The sequence below is a fragment of the Euprymna scolopes genome, chromosome 12, assembly GCF_053919585.1.
Source record: "Euprymna scolopes isolate OS-2025 chromosome 12, ASM5391958v1, whole genome shotgun sequence".
NCBI lineage: Eukaryota > Metazoa > Mollusca > Cephalopoda > Sepiida > Sepiolidae > Euprymna > Euprymna scolopes.
Genome location: NC_136493.1, coordinates 97,622,077 through 97,636,871, shown reverse-complemented (window position 1 = coordinate 97,636,871; position 14,795 = coordinate 97,622,077). Strand labels below are relative to the sequence as shown.

Below are 14,795 nucleotides of genomic sequence, written 5' to 3'. Positions count from 1 at the left end.
TCTTCAATTTTCCTGCTTTCCAGCTGTCTATAATATGGTTGTCTTAAAGTTAAACATGAACAAGTTTCTGATGAGCCGTTCCATATAAGTTAACAAATTTTCCGAACTTCTACTACTATCGATTACTATATTGTCCTTTTGACTACTGTACACTCTTTAAACCTTATCCTAGAGTAGCCTATCGGCCTTGATAAGTGGTGACGCCTATGTAAAAAAAAAAACTTCCGTGTTTTTTTTCAAGCGTACATATATCGCAGTATATTTTTAAAAATATAAAAGTTTTAAAAATTAGGCTATTTAAAGTAAAATACACAGAAAAGATAACTTTAGAAAACAGTCAAAATTAAATTAGAGTATACTATTTCATATATATATATAACTTTCTCCTCGACCTCCAAGGTTGAAGACGCTAATAACGGTATTATTGTTAAAAAAATCAACAAAAAACTCGACATAACTTTATAAGTGATAAAAATAACACGTAAAGTCATCTAGGACGTCGAGGCGTAATAGTCTGAGGTTCGAATCCCAGAACAGTCAAGCTACGCTGACGATCGGTAGAACTGTGAAACACGTGTGTGTAGATTACTGTTATATATATATATATATATATATATATATATATATATATATATATATATATATATATATATATATATATATATGGATTAATAGATAGATACTATATTAATAAAATAAAGACAATTTTCCCCTTTAAATTCAGTTACTATAGGACTATAAACGCTGGCGCAACTTATAATTCCAATATAATCATACTTCTTGCTAATAAGTGATGGAAATTATCAGTCAGTTTTATTCTATTTCTGAATTTTCTACTTTAATTCTGACGTACTCGACTCTCACAAAACGGCCATACATGGAAGAAGGAAGAAGTGAGCATAACTTATCCCATCAAGACAGTAAAAAAAAAATATATACATGTTTATATATATATATATATATATATATATATATATATATATAATAAAATAAAAATAACGACAGAGAAATAAAGAGAAAGTGACAAACATAGAAATAAAGAGAAAGTGACAGACAGAGGAAGAAGGAGAAAGTGACAGACAGAGAAATAAAAAGAAAGTGACAGAAAGAGAAAGAAGGAGAAAGTGACAGAAAGAGAAATAAAAAGAAAGTGACAGACAGAGGAATAAAGAGAAAGTGACAGAAAGAGAAATAAAAAGAAAGTGACAGAAAGAGAAAGAAGGAGAAAGTGACAGACAGAGAAATAAAAAGAAAGTGACAGACAAAGGAAGAAGGAGAAAGTGACAGAAAGAGAAATAAAAAGAAAGTGACAGACAAAGGAATAAAGAGAAAGTGACAGACAGAGAAATAAAAAGAAAGTGACAGAAAGAGAAAGAAGGAGAAAGTGACAGACAGAGAAATAAAAAGAAAGTGACAGACAAAGGAAGAAGGAGAAAGTGACAGAAAGAGAAATAAAAAGAAAGTGACAGACAAAGGAAGAAGGAGAAAGTGACAGACAAAGGAAGAAGGAGAAAGTGACAGAAAGAGAAATAAAAAGAAAGTGACAGAAAGAGAAAGAAGGAGGAAGTGACAGACAGAGAAATAAAAAGAAAGTGACAGACAAAGGAAGAAGGAGAAAGTGACAGAAAGAGAAATAAAAAGAAAGTGGCAGACAAAGGAAGAAGGAGAAAGTGACAGAAAGAGAAATAAAAAGAAAGTGACAGACAAAGGAAGAAGGAGAAAGTGACAGACAGAGAAATAAAAAGAAAGTGACAGAAAGAGGAAGAAGGAGAAAGTGTCAGACAGAGAAATAAAAATAAAGTGACAAAGAGAGAAATAAAACGAAAGTGACAGACAGAGAAAGAAGGAGAAAGCATTTCCGCAGATATTACCGCAATATTTCCATGTTTCATCAAAGATTTGAGATCAGTGTGAAATTCTGCTTTTGTGCCTTGTAATTTTCTCAGATGACAAACGCTGTCGTTTGATTTGAGGGCGTCTCGATTCTCATCATGCATCTGCAAGTAAAAGAAATCAGGAGAAATTTAAAAACAAAAGAATGAAAAAATTGACAAACAAAAATTAGCAGGATCAACGTTTGTGACGCCATGTGGTTTCTGCCGACAACTCGCCGTCCTCATTTTTGTGTGCCATAGTCTTCTTCTCATTCATTCGTCTTCTCTTGTTTTGATTATGGTCGTGTCGTCATCTTTTACACATTGGCGGTTGCGAGAGGGTGCGCACGGGTTCACAAGTCTAAAATAAAAATCAAGCAAGGGAAATAATAGAAAACACACTCTGACGCATTCCGTATATTTTAGTTGGACTCTGGGTGCGTGTCTGATATCCCCGACCATCTAAAAGCTAAAGCCCTTATGTACTATCGCGGCTATGTCTGTCCGTCCGTCCGTCCGTTCGTCCGTCCGCCAGTTGATCAGTTCATTTCCCCATCTGCTCTGAGCGACGAACTGTTTTCAACTGTCCAAACTCCAACTCGCATAAAGCTCAAGGCCGTCCGTAAAACGTTCTCACTGTCGTAAACTCATAGCCACTCTCCAAAGTGCCAGCAAACCAACTCTAAATATATCTACATCTATTCTTTCTTCCTTTTGTTAATGTCATTCCCACACCCTTACAAATAATCTTATATCAACCTTCTTTTGCTTACCCCGTGAATAACTCACTATCTGTTGCCTTTTCAACAACACTATTTTCTCTCTTTTGTTTTATTTTTCATTATTATACTCCCTTCCTCCCTTTTCTTTTACTTCCCAACACTTGGAGGCAGAGGAGGGGTAGATGTTGATAGTATTACGCATTGGTAAAAAGACATGTATCAGTAATTAGCATCAATTATATATATATATATATATATATATATATATATATATATATATATATATATATATATATATAAGCTGTTTTGTTAACTAAAGGGCATTTTGAATAGTATAAAAAGAGTCAAATAGACCTTTTTCTGCCTTGACAAGGTTCAGAATAGACTTTGTAGCCTAGTAGGGGACGCCCTTTTCTCTTCCCTGCAACCTCTTTCTCACAGAAGAGACGTTGCGAGGCTGTCTCTGCTTTATCCTTATTTTCATGGCACGTGCTCGTCTGAGCTCCAATCCTTGCTCTCCCCCTCGCCAAACATTCACGAAAAACACTCGTTTGGCTGAAAACACTATCAATAATTTCCCTCACTCTTTATCTGTGCCTAAACCTAAATGGAGATTTCATGAACAAAGCTTCTTTCTAAGAACTGCACACCTGTGGAACTCTCTTCCGTTTACCTGCTTTCCAACTGACTACAATAGGGCTGTCTTCAAGTCCAATATAAACAAGTTCTTGATGAGCCGTTCCCCTTAATTAATCCAATTTTACCAAATTTACACTTCTAACGATTACTATGATATTGTCCTTTTGACCACTGTACACTCTTTAACCCTTATCCTCGAGTGGTCTCTGGGCCTTGATAAGTGGTGATTCCTTTGTAAAAAAAAACATAATGAAGTTGTACTCCGTAAGATCCAAAAAGAAGAATATGTAATTTGAAGTGTGAATGGAATTTATAGTGCAAAAAGGGAGTGGAAACTCTTCGTGAAAATTCTCATTGCTTGCAAATAAGTAAACAATATCGATTTTTCCAAAGTGCAGTTTCTTTGGAGTATTTTAAAGTTTTTTTTTAAAGCCATCATATGGCTACATACCCTCGTCTATTGAAATATTTCAGATTTACATTGAATTTTATTTATATTCCTTAGACTCCAATAAAGCAATATTTTCTGAATTTGTATTTCTTCATAAAACTCCTTAATCTTAAGCCTTAAATAACTGACATTTTCTAGGATTGAAGTTATATAATGGATTTATTTTTAAATGAAAATCGTTCTAGAAAAGGCGTGAAGACGCTTAATGTAAGGAGCTAACAAGCTTTCGTCAGGGCAGAAGTAATTAATACTTCTATCTGGTCATGGTTGACAGAAAGAGAGCATGCTACTCCCACGGATTCATTTCAAATTCTGTATAGATTCACGAGTTCCACAAGACACACCAGGAAAAAGGTCAGTCCAACATGTTGTAAGAATAACATCGAAGATGCTGTGAGAATAACATTCAAAATGTTGTGAGAATAACACCAAAAATGCTGTGTGAATAACACCAAAAATGTTGTAAGAATAACACCCAAAGATGTTATAAAAATAACATCCAAAATGCTGTAAGAATAACACCCAAAATGCTGTGTGAATAACATCCACAATGTTGTAAGAATAATACCCAAAATGTTGTAAGAATGACACCCAAAATGTTGTAAGAATAACACCCAAAATGTTGTAAGAATAACACACAAAATGCTGTAAGAATAGCACTCAAAATGCTGTAAGAATAACATCCAAAATGCTGTAAGAATAACACCCAAAATGCTGTAAGAATAACACCCAAAATGGTGTAAGAATAACATCCAAAATGTTGTAAGAATAACATCCAAAATGTTGTAATAATAACACCCAAAATGCTGTAAGAATAACATCCACAATGTTGTAAGAATAACACCCAAAATGCTGTAAGAATAACACCCAAAATGCTGTAAGAAAAACATCCAAAATGCTGTAAGAATAACATCCAAAATGTTGTAAGAATAACACTCAAAATGATGTAAGAATAACATCCAAAATGTTGTAAGAATAATACCCAAAATGCTGTAAGAATAACACCCAAAATGTTGTAAGAATAACATCCAAAATGTTGTAAGAATAACATCCAAAATGTTGTAAGAATAACACCCAAAATGTTGTAAGAATAACATCCAAAATGTTGTAAGAATAACACCCAAAATGCTGTAAGAATAAAATCCAAAACGTTGTAAGAATAACATCCGAAATGTTGTAAGAATAACACCAAAAATGTTGTAAGAATAACACACAAAATGCTGTAAGAATAACATCCAAGATGTTGTAAGAATACCATCCAAAATGTTGTAAGAATAACACCCAAAATGTTGTAAGAATAACACCCAAAATGTTGTAAGAATAACACCCAAAATGTTGTAAGAATAACACCCAAAATGCTGTAAGAATAACACACAAAATGTTGTAAGAATACCATCCAAAATGTTGTAAGAATAACACCCAAAATGTTGTAAGAATAACACCCAAAATGTTGTAAGAATAACACCCAAAATGTTGTAAGAATAAAATCCAAAATGTTGTAAGAATAACATCCGAAATGTTGTAAGAATAACACCTAAAATGTTGTAAGAATAACATCCAAGATGTTGTAAGAATAACATCCAAAATGTTGAAAGAATAACACCCAAAATGTTGTAAGAATAACACCCAAAATGTTGTAAGAATAAAATCTAAAATGTTGTAAGAATAACATCCGAAATGTTGTAAGAATAACACCTAAAATGTTGTAAGAATAACATCCAAAATGTTGTAAGAATAACATCCAAAATGTTGTAAGAATAACATCCAAAATGTTGTACGAATAACATCTAAGATAAGAACACTAGTTCCAATAATTCAGAGAATTGAAAGCGAAACAGCATTTGAATTGTGATTCTTTACCTGATATTTCTTGATAGTCATCAGAGGTGAGTTGTTGATGGTGAAATACGGAATATCAACGGAAAATATCAACCCAAAAGCATTGCTAGGTCCATTATTTCTCAGTTGATACAAGTGCTTTGCTGTCATGGCGACGTCCTTCCCTCTAAATGCTAAAGCATCAGGTGAGGACGTTCTGAACAAAACAAAAAAAAAAAAAAATACCAAAATTAATTTCACTTAATTTTTATGTGTAATATATTTTTTATAAGAAAAGTTTATTTATAATACTAGCTGTATCCGGCCACGCATTGCTTTGACAGTTTGTACAAACAGAAAAAAAAGGAAAATGAAAAAAATATACATGGTTAATATGTTTATGTTCTCAATACTTGTGGATACACAATATTTTGATGAGAAAAGAATGTAAAAATGTAGGATAAGCCTTAAAAAAGTGGAATCTTTTGGCAAACTCTGTATTTTTTATAAAAAAAGGGTAAATTTTTACATTAGGTCCACCTCCACAATTTTTTTTAAAAATAACAACTATTAGAGGTTTTCGATTATGCTGATTAAGAAAATCTCATTTCAATTTTGCAGAGACAAGTAGTTTTCGAGATATAAATATCTGTATTATGCACTGTTATTCACTGCCCCCCTGTTTGTATGCATGCACGATAAACAAATCTACTTTTCTGCGACCGACACTGCCACCTGGTGGAAACAAATCCACTTATATGCAACTAAAACTGCCCCTTTCCATTTTTTGTTTTACTATTTTCAGATGGTTATACTAACAACGAATATCACAGTTAAATTTGGGGCAAATATCCACCTACCAAATGGGGTGCTTATTCTAAAAGCCGTTCTTAACATGTGGAAGTTGGAGGTGTCTATTCCGAAAACCATTCTTAACATTGGGAGGTTGGTGGTGTCTATTCCGAAAATCGTTCTTAACATTGGGAGGTTGGTGGTGTCTATTCCGAAAACAATTCTTAACATTGGGAGGTTGGTGGTGTCTATTCCGAAAATCGTTCTTAACATGGGGAAGTAGCAGTGTCGGTCAAAGAAAAGTAGATTTGTCTAGCGTGCGTACAAACATGGTGGCCAGTAGATTACAGTGCATAATACAGGTATTTATATGTAGAAAACCAGTAATCTCTGCTAAATTTAAATGAGATATTCTTATTCAGCATAGCCAAAAAGCTATAAAAGCCGTCATTTTAAAGAAAATATTGTTGGCGGACCTAATGTAAAAAATACCAATAAAAGATCTTTATTTTCGCACGTATTTTTCTATAGAAAATAACGCAATCAAATATAATTAATGAGAATCGTTCTGTTCCTCTTATTGTAGCAGAAATCGAGCGAAAGGCGTTTTTTTGCTTATATTTGAGACACCTGTTAAACCAAACACACAGACACAAGAACACGCAAAAGAAGAACTCGAAGAGTTTGGTAATTCTTTTTTCTTATTTTAAAAGAAAGGATCCTTATTTTCAGACTTATTTTTTAGAGAAAATATTGCAGGTATATAACATTTTAATTATTTATCAACAGAAGTGGGTTTTTATAAATATATGAGACACATGTGTAACCAAATACACAGAAACACACACATACAGGGGAAATGTAGTGACGCCGTGTTTGAATCTTACTAATCGTTTGTTTATAAACGGAATAAATGCATTCCGAGATAATAGAATTCTCAGAGTTCAGCCAATCAAAGTGGGTGGAATTTGGGAAGGAAGATTTTATTATTTATGAATCGGAAATTTGAAAAGTTATGTTATATCTATGTATCTAATAACCAGTTACGCTGGATATAATCACTGTATCGTAGGAAAATGCAGAATCGATCCCGGTGACAACTTTTAATGGTGCTAAGACTAAATATTTAGAGAGAAAAATAGGAACTGCTTCCTATGTAGATGTTGCAATAGTGATGGTGTTGCTCGTCGGATGTAATGTAGCATTTTATTATAACGACTGAATATGTCTAAAATGGTGATCGAAAGCTACATTAGATACTGGCTAATAGGCTAAATGTAGTGAATTTGTATGTGGCTTCTGTTGTTGTAAACCTACGATACTTTAGTCTAGAGGGGAATTTCTGCATTCATTTTATTATATAGGAGATATTTTTTATGAGAAATTTTGTGTATAACAGATTTTTAATTGTAATAGATAAAAATGATAAAGATAAAAAAATACAATCTTTCAACAAAGAAACCTATCAAGGTACCAAAACCTCTACACGGATAAGTGGAGCAATTGATATGAGAAATAAAGGATGAGAAATCAAAGTTAAAATTTTTTTTATTGCATCATCAGATCAATAAGGAAAAAGGAAAAAAAAAAGGGTTGTAATGAGATAGCTTCGAATTTGGAGGTATCAAAACCAAAGCAAAATATGATGAAAGTAAAAATAAAATAGATAAACCCCATAATTTATTATACCATACCTGTTCACACTGAAACACTTATCACAATATTCTGTGGATCTATATTAAAATCCTTGTTAAACTTTGTGACATATTTTCATGGAGGTCAGGTGCGAACGAACACCCCATAATTTTATTATACCATATTTCTTCAAACTGAAACATAATTATCAACGTATACTTACGCAGATAGATATGAAAAGTCTTTATTAAAGTCTGTGCCTATTTCCATTCTATGGAGGCCAGGCTGAACGCAGACCCCACAATTTTATTATACCATCCTTATTTAAGTTAAAACATACTTATCAAAGTATTCTTATATACATCTATATCAAAAAACACTTGGAAACGTTTTTTTTTAATTTTTAAATTTTTTATTTCCATACTTTGTGGACCAGGCGGTTACGTAGACCCCACGATTTTAATGAATCATCATTATGCCAGATCAAACATACCCATTCCTGTGTCTCGATACATCTTCTATCATTATATGTGATCAGTTTTCTATAATAGTCAACCGTACAGGAGCTTATTCGTGACCACACACACACACACACACACACACACACACACACACACACACACACACACACACACACACACACACACACAGACGTTCAGCTTTATATTATAGATATTTATACACTTTACACTACTTGTGGTTTCTTTCATTTGTGACTCCTAGTATGGGTCTACAACACCTAACATCTATTGTTTTGGGCTCGAATCAAATTAAAAAGTTTTACCCATGTTCAAGTAACCTACATCTAAAATTTCAATTGTTTAGACCCAAAATTGGTGGGGGAGTTTGGCAGGGTATTCAAAAGTCAAATCGTTGCACTTTGACCTCATTGATAGCCAAATTTCTGGCTGAAAACCGATTATAAAGATTTTTCCAAATCTCAATACTCCTTATGCCAAATCCCGAGTCTGTTGACTGAAAATTGCCAGAGTAGTTTAGTAGGGAAATTTACACACACAGACACACACAGAGAGACAATTTCACTTATATATAGAGAGAGATTGTTAAGTGAAAGTGCAGAATAGTTACAAAACACCCCCTCTTTTCATGTTAAGAATGGGTTTCTAAATATTAACGTTATTAGTTCTCTGCATAAGTACCCAGCATTCTATTTCAGCAGCTTCTTTCCAAGAATTACAAGCATGTGGAACTCTCTTCCAGCTGACTGTTTTCTTCTTACCTATAGTCTTGATCTTTTCAAGACTAAGGTCAATAGATATCAACTGTCTTTGCGATAATCATCTTTCGTTTTTGTTATCTTAAAACACCAAATGGCAATACGCTTTGTCTGGAGCGATTTCCATAAAAAAAACCCTAAAAAACTCACCCAGTTAATTCCAATTTGGATTCTCGGTAAAACTTTATTGTCACATTGACTGTATTGTTCAAATATTTAGCTTCTACTAGGCTCTCGGTGCTTGCATTTACGGCTACGAACGCTTCGGCAACATTGGTGATCCTGGAAAAAAAAAAAAAAAAAAATTGAAATCTTATAAAAATGTATATGAACATAAAATAAAACATCGCGACAAAGTGATATATATATATAAAAAAAAAACATGAAACTAAACAGTAACTTATTCCTAACTAGAGGGAGGTACCCGGCGTTGCCCAAGTGTTTGGAGGTGTGTATATAGGAGGGGGACCCTGTTTTAATATTATAAAAAAGACACGATGTTATAAAAAAATTGGAAAAACCAAAACAAAGCAAAACCGCGAACAAATGTAAAAAAAAAAAAAAAAATGGGGAAAAAGGTGTAAAAGAGGAAAAAAGTTTAGGTAGGAAGACAGGTTCGAACCCAAAGATACGAGGCTAAGGCGGAAAAAAAGTGTCTGACACGTTACCTCTACGCCATAGAGACACACAATTGTGAACGGATAAAATTAACCCTTTAAAAACACTTGCAGGTGGTTGAAACTAACGTCAATGTTTTCTAGGTCAAACATGACGTCATTGTCGTAGTAGCAGGAGAAGGCCGAGTTTAAGGTGGAGGAACACCCCTCCCCCCACACACACATTTTAGCTTTTATATTTATAGATGCCCCCCCTCTCAAACCGGTGTTCCTCGTATATTCCCCTGTGGACGTATCCGCAGCGATGTTAAGTGGTCGCAGGCGGAGTATGAATCAAATAGAGAGAAAAGATTTTACAACTTCCATTGCTTCTAACCGATTGTGGCAGTGAACTCTTATCGGAAAAAATATAGAAATGTACGAATATCAAGGAACTGTAAGGGTAGTAGGCCTATAGCACACCTCAGATCCTGTGCTGAAGTGTGGGGGGCATTACATTTGAATGTAATGTCGTGATTTTTAATTCTATTAAGGTCAAACTGACACGGGAAAATATATATATATATACATATATATAAATAATATATATATATATATATATAAGATAAGATAGAATAGAGAAGAGAACAGAAGAGATAGAAGAAGATAGATAGATAGATAGATAGATAGAAGAAGAATAGAAGAAAGATAGATAGAAGATAGATAGATAGATAGATAGATAGATAGATAAAAGATAGAATAGAAGAAGATAGATAGATAGATAGATAGATAGAAGATAGAAGAAAATAGATAGAGAAGAGAAGAGAAGAAGAAGATAGATAGAAGAAGATAGATAGAAGATAGATAGAAGAATAGAAGATAGATAGAATAGAATAGAATAGAAGAATAGAATAGAAGAAGATAGAGATAGATAGAGAAGAGAAGAGAAGATAGAGAAGAGAAGATGAATCAAAAATAGATACGAGAAAAATAGATATGAGAACCATTAATTATAAGCAATAGATAATATATACAAGTAATAAGTAAAAACATTAATATACTTATATATATATATATATATATATATATATATATATAGTAATAATTAGTAATAAATAGTGATATTTACAACTAGAAATAAAAATAGGTTTAAGGTTCCTAAAATTCGTAATATAATTGTGCGCAAGGGGTTAGACTGTTTGAAAAAAATCAATTGTAAAATTGTATTCTCCTGAAGGTTCAATCCTCAGTGTGGGCGACCGAAAAATGTAACTGCAAATGACTTTTTGACTTCTATGCAGTCATGGCTGACGGAACAAGAGCACGCTACTCCCGTGAAGTAAATAAACAAGTTCCGTTCGAAATTCCGTCCAAATTCCTGAGTTCGACAAATACATTTCTGAGTTCGACAAGATACACCTGAAGAAAGTCGGAGGTTACATCGACCGAAACTTTGTGAAAATCACACTTAAGATGAATCCAAATAATATTGTTGATAATGTTAGTTTATTTTTTAAGTTGTTTTGAGCAGGATTTTGGCTTTTAATTCTGATAGGTCACAATTGTTGAAAATGCAAAATATATAATTCCATATTGTGTATGTCTGAATAATGACGAAACGGACTATATAAAGAATTGGATCTCTTTAAGAATGCATAATAATATGATCACTTGAATCTAATTTTCTATTGTTTATATGTATGCAAGTATAGAAGTGACACTGACTTAACGATGTTTCGATCATTAGTCATTAAAAAAACTACAATTCCTTCAGGTACAGTGAAATTCGCAAAATAATAGAAAAATTTGCGAAGTAATAGTAAAATTTGCAAAATGATAGCAAAATTTAAATAATATTAAATAAATAATAATAGTAAAAATTGCGAAGTTAATAAAATTTGCAAAATGATAGAGAAAACTGCGAAGTAATTATGACGTTATTAAGTAATGGTGATATTGGGGCTTCCCAAACAGTGAAATTTACAAAATAATAGCAAAATTTATGAAATAATTGTGGAATTCGAAAAGTGATAGTGAAATTTGCGAAGTAATTTAGGGACTAATAGTGACATTTGTGAAGCAATGGTAAAATTTGCAAAATAACAGCAAAATTTGTGAAGCAATTATGAAATTTGAGAAATAATTGTGAACTTTGTGAAACAGAGGAAGTAATTGTTAAATTTGAGAAATAATTGTTAAATTTGAGAAATAATTGTTAAATTTGAGAAATAATAGTGAAATTTATAAAGTAATAGTGAAATTTCAAAATTTAACTGAAATTTGCGAAATAATAGCAAATTTTGAACCTTGTGAAGTAATTATGAAATTTGAGAAGTAATTGTGACATTTGTGAAGTAATGATGAATTTGAGGAAGTAATAGTGAAATTTGAGAAATAATAGTTGCTATAAATTTTGAACTTTGTGAAGTAATGACGAAATTTGGGAAATAATAATAAAATTGACAACGTAATAGCATACTTTGCCAAGTAATAGTAAACTTGAAAAAAGTAATAGTGAAATTTGCTAAATGATAGTGAACCGGCACAACCAGCTAATTTCTCATACTTACGAACCAAGTGAGAAACTGATGTTGAAAAGTTTGTTGCTGTTTGCCTTGATTGGATTTCCCAGAAAACAGAAGAGCTCCATTTTGTCTACGGATGTGCATTCAACCGAAGAGTTGGGTGACTTATCGACCGATTCGAAGTCCAAAAAGGGCGAGAAGAAAACGCTTGCTCTCGTATTATAAGCATTTTCCCCTTCATTGAACACATTAATGGTGGCCACGAGTTTCTTATCTTGACCGAGGGTGACATTTGGTGGGAAACTTTTCAGGCGAACTTTCAGATGAGTCTGGCAGATTTCGTCTGAACCACATTCGAGGTTAAACTTCACCTGAAATTATACAAAACTTAACACTTGAATTTTCCATTATATATATATATATATATATATATATATATATATATAGAGAGAGAGAGAGAGAGAGAGAGAGAGAGAGAGAGAGAAGAGAGAGATACTAGCAGAGCTCCCGACATTGCCGATCGATCGTAAAATACACTATTTTAATTTTCGCAGATTTTGTATTTATTATAATAGAGCCAATTCTATATTGATAATTATAGTATAGTAATGTCCCCCCCCCCCGGCGTAATCCGATCATAAATAAATGCGATATTTTAATTCATGCAGATTTCATATTTATTATTATATTGTATTTGATATAGACTAGTGACTGGAAAACTAAAAATATATATACATATATGATTTAAGTGCTTTCAGCGAGAATCGAAAACCATGTAGAGTTTGTACCATAGTCGGTAGCGTTTGAGCTATCATCAGATGGATAAAAATAGTTAAAAATGAAGCTACTTTAACGTATAAATGTATATTTGCGCATACATACGGGTTCATTTTAAGTCCACTTATGTCTACCAAGTCCTATTTTTTTTTTCAATTTTGACTCTTTAGCAAATATTTTTACAGGCTAAAAACCAAATTGAATTTATCCCACGGGCTTAAATCCTCTACATATTTCGAGTCTGTAGACCAAAAATTGACAGAGGAGTTTGATAGAGACCGTTTCCCAGATAGGCAAAGCCACAAAGACGCACATGCGGTAAAAAAAAAACAAGGATAAAGAGTGCTTAATACGTCAGTAGAGGTAAATATGTTTTTATTATTATAACCTCAAGTTTATTAACTTAATTCATTACAAATTGTTTCAATAGACAGGATAAAAATTATCCGTCCATATCGTCAGATGATTCAAGTTAAAATAAAAATAAATATCTTTCCTTTTTATTTTAACTTGAATCATCTGAGGATGATAATTTCTATCCTGTCAATTTTTTTTTTTTTTTTTTTTACATAGGCATCACCACATTATCAAGGCCAAGAGGCCACTCAAGGATAAGGGTTAAAGAGTGCACAGTAGAAATTGGACAATATAGTAATCATTAGTAATGAAAATTTGGTAAATTTGATAACTTATATGGAACGGCTCATCAAGAACTTATTTACGTTAGACTTGAAGACAACCATATTGTAGTCAGCTGGAAAGCAGGAAAACGGAAGACAATTCCACAGGCGTGCAGTTCTAAGAAAGAAGCTTTGTTCATGGAATCTACGTTTAGGTTTAGGCACAGATAAAGAGTGGGGGAAATTATTGATAGTGTTTACAGCTAGACGAGTATTTCTTGTGAAAGTTTGGCGGGGGGGGACCATAGACTGAAGCTCAGTTGAACACTTTCCATGAAAATAACGATACATCAGAGACAAACTCGCAACATCTCTTCTGTGAGATAGAGGTTGCAAAGAGGAGAAAAGGACATCTCCTACGAGGCTACGAAGTCTATTTTGAACTCTATCAAGGCAGGACAAGTCCTTTCTAGCAGCTCCTGCCCAGATGTGGCAACAGTACTCCATCCTTGGACGTACCTGGCTCTTATATAGGTAGAGAATAGCATCAGCAGTGAGATATCTACTGGATCGATAGAAAGATCCCACCATTTTTCCAGCGGCCTTGGCAACAGATTTGATATACGTGTTCCATTTAAGATCAGGAGTAATGGTCAAGCCCAGAAGCTTGTCAAAACTTGAGGCCTCCTGAAGACGAGAGCCATTCATTTCAATTGATGACAAATGTGGATTAGAATGTTGATGATGTAAAGAGAGAAGCTTGGTTTTAGATGCATTAAAAGTAACCAGCCACTCCTTTCCCCATTGTACTACGTGCTCAAGATCAGAGGAGAGAGAATTGGAGAGAACTTGGTCGTTTACTGTCTTAGAGGTGCTACCATAAATGGTAGTGTCGTCAGCATAAATGTCTACAAATGATGTAAGGATATGATTTGGAAGATCATTAATCTAGATCAGGAAAAGAGTTGGGCCCAGGATGGATCCCTGAGGGACACCGGCATTAATACTGTGAGCTTCTGATTTTTGCCCCTCAACTACTACTCTTATGAACCTATCAGAAAGAAATGATTTAATAATTGAGAAGACTTTTCCAGCTATACCATAGCTAG

At 33.3% G+C, this 14,795-nt stretch overlaps 1 protein-coding gene across 1 annotated transcript in view; it reads right to left on the bottom strand.

Annotated features, from left to right (window-relative positions):
* The window catches only part of LOC145291435 (integrin alpha-9-like), a 139,930-nt gene that overhangs the window by 40,569 nt on the left and 84,566 nt on the right, over nt 1-14,795 (bottom strand). The window contains exons 15-18 of the mRNA XM_080137278.1: nt 12,335-12,660; nt 9,319-9,450; nt 5,547-5,721; nt 1,872-1,997 (exon numbers count right to left, since the gene is read on the bottom strand). Of these exons, the coding sequence (XP_079993404.1) occupies nt 1,872-1,997; nt 5,547-5,721; nt 9,319-9,450; nt 12,335-12,660 (759 nt within the window). The remainder of the gene's footprint in view (nt 1-1,871; nt 1,998-5,546; nt 5,722-9,318; nt 9,451-12,334; nt 12,661-14,795) is intronic.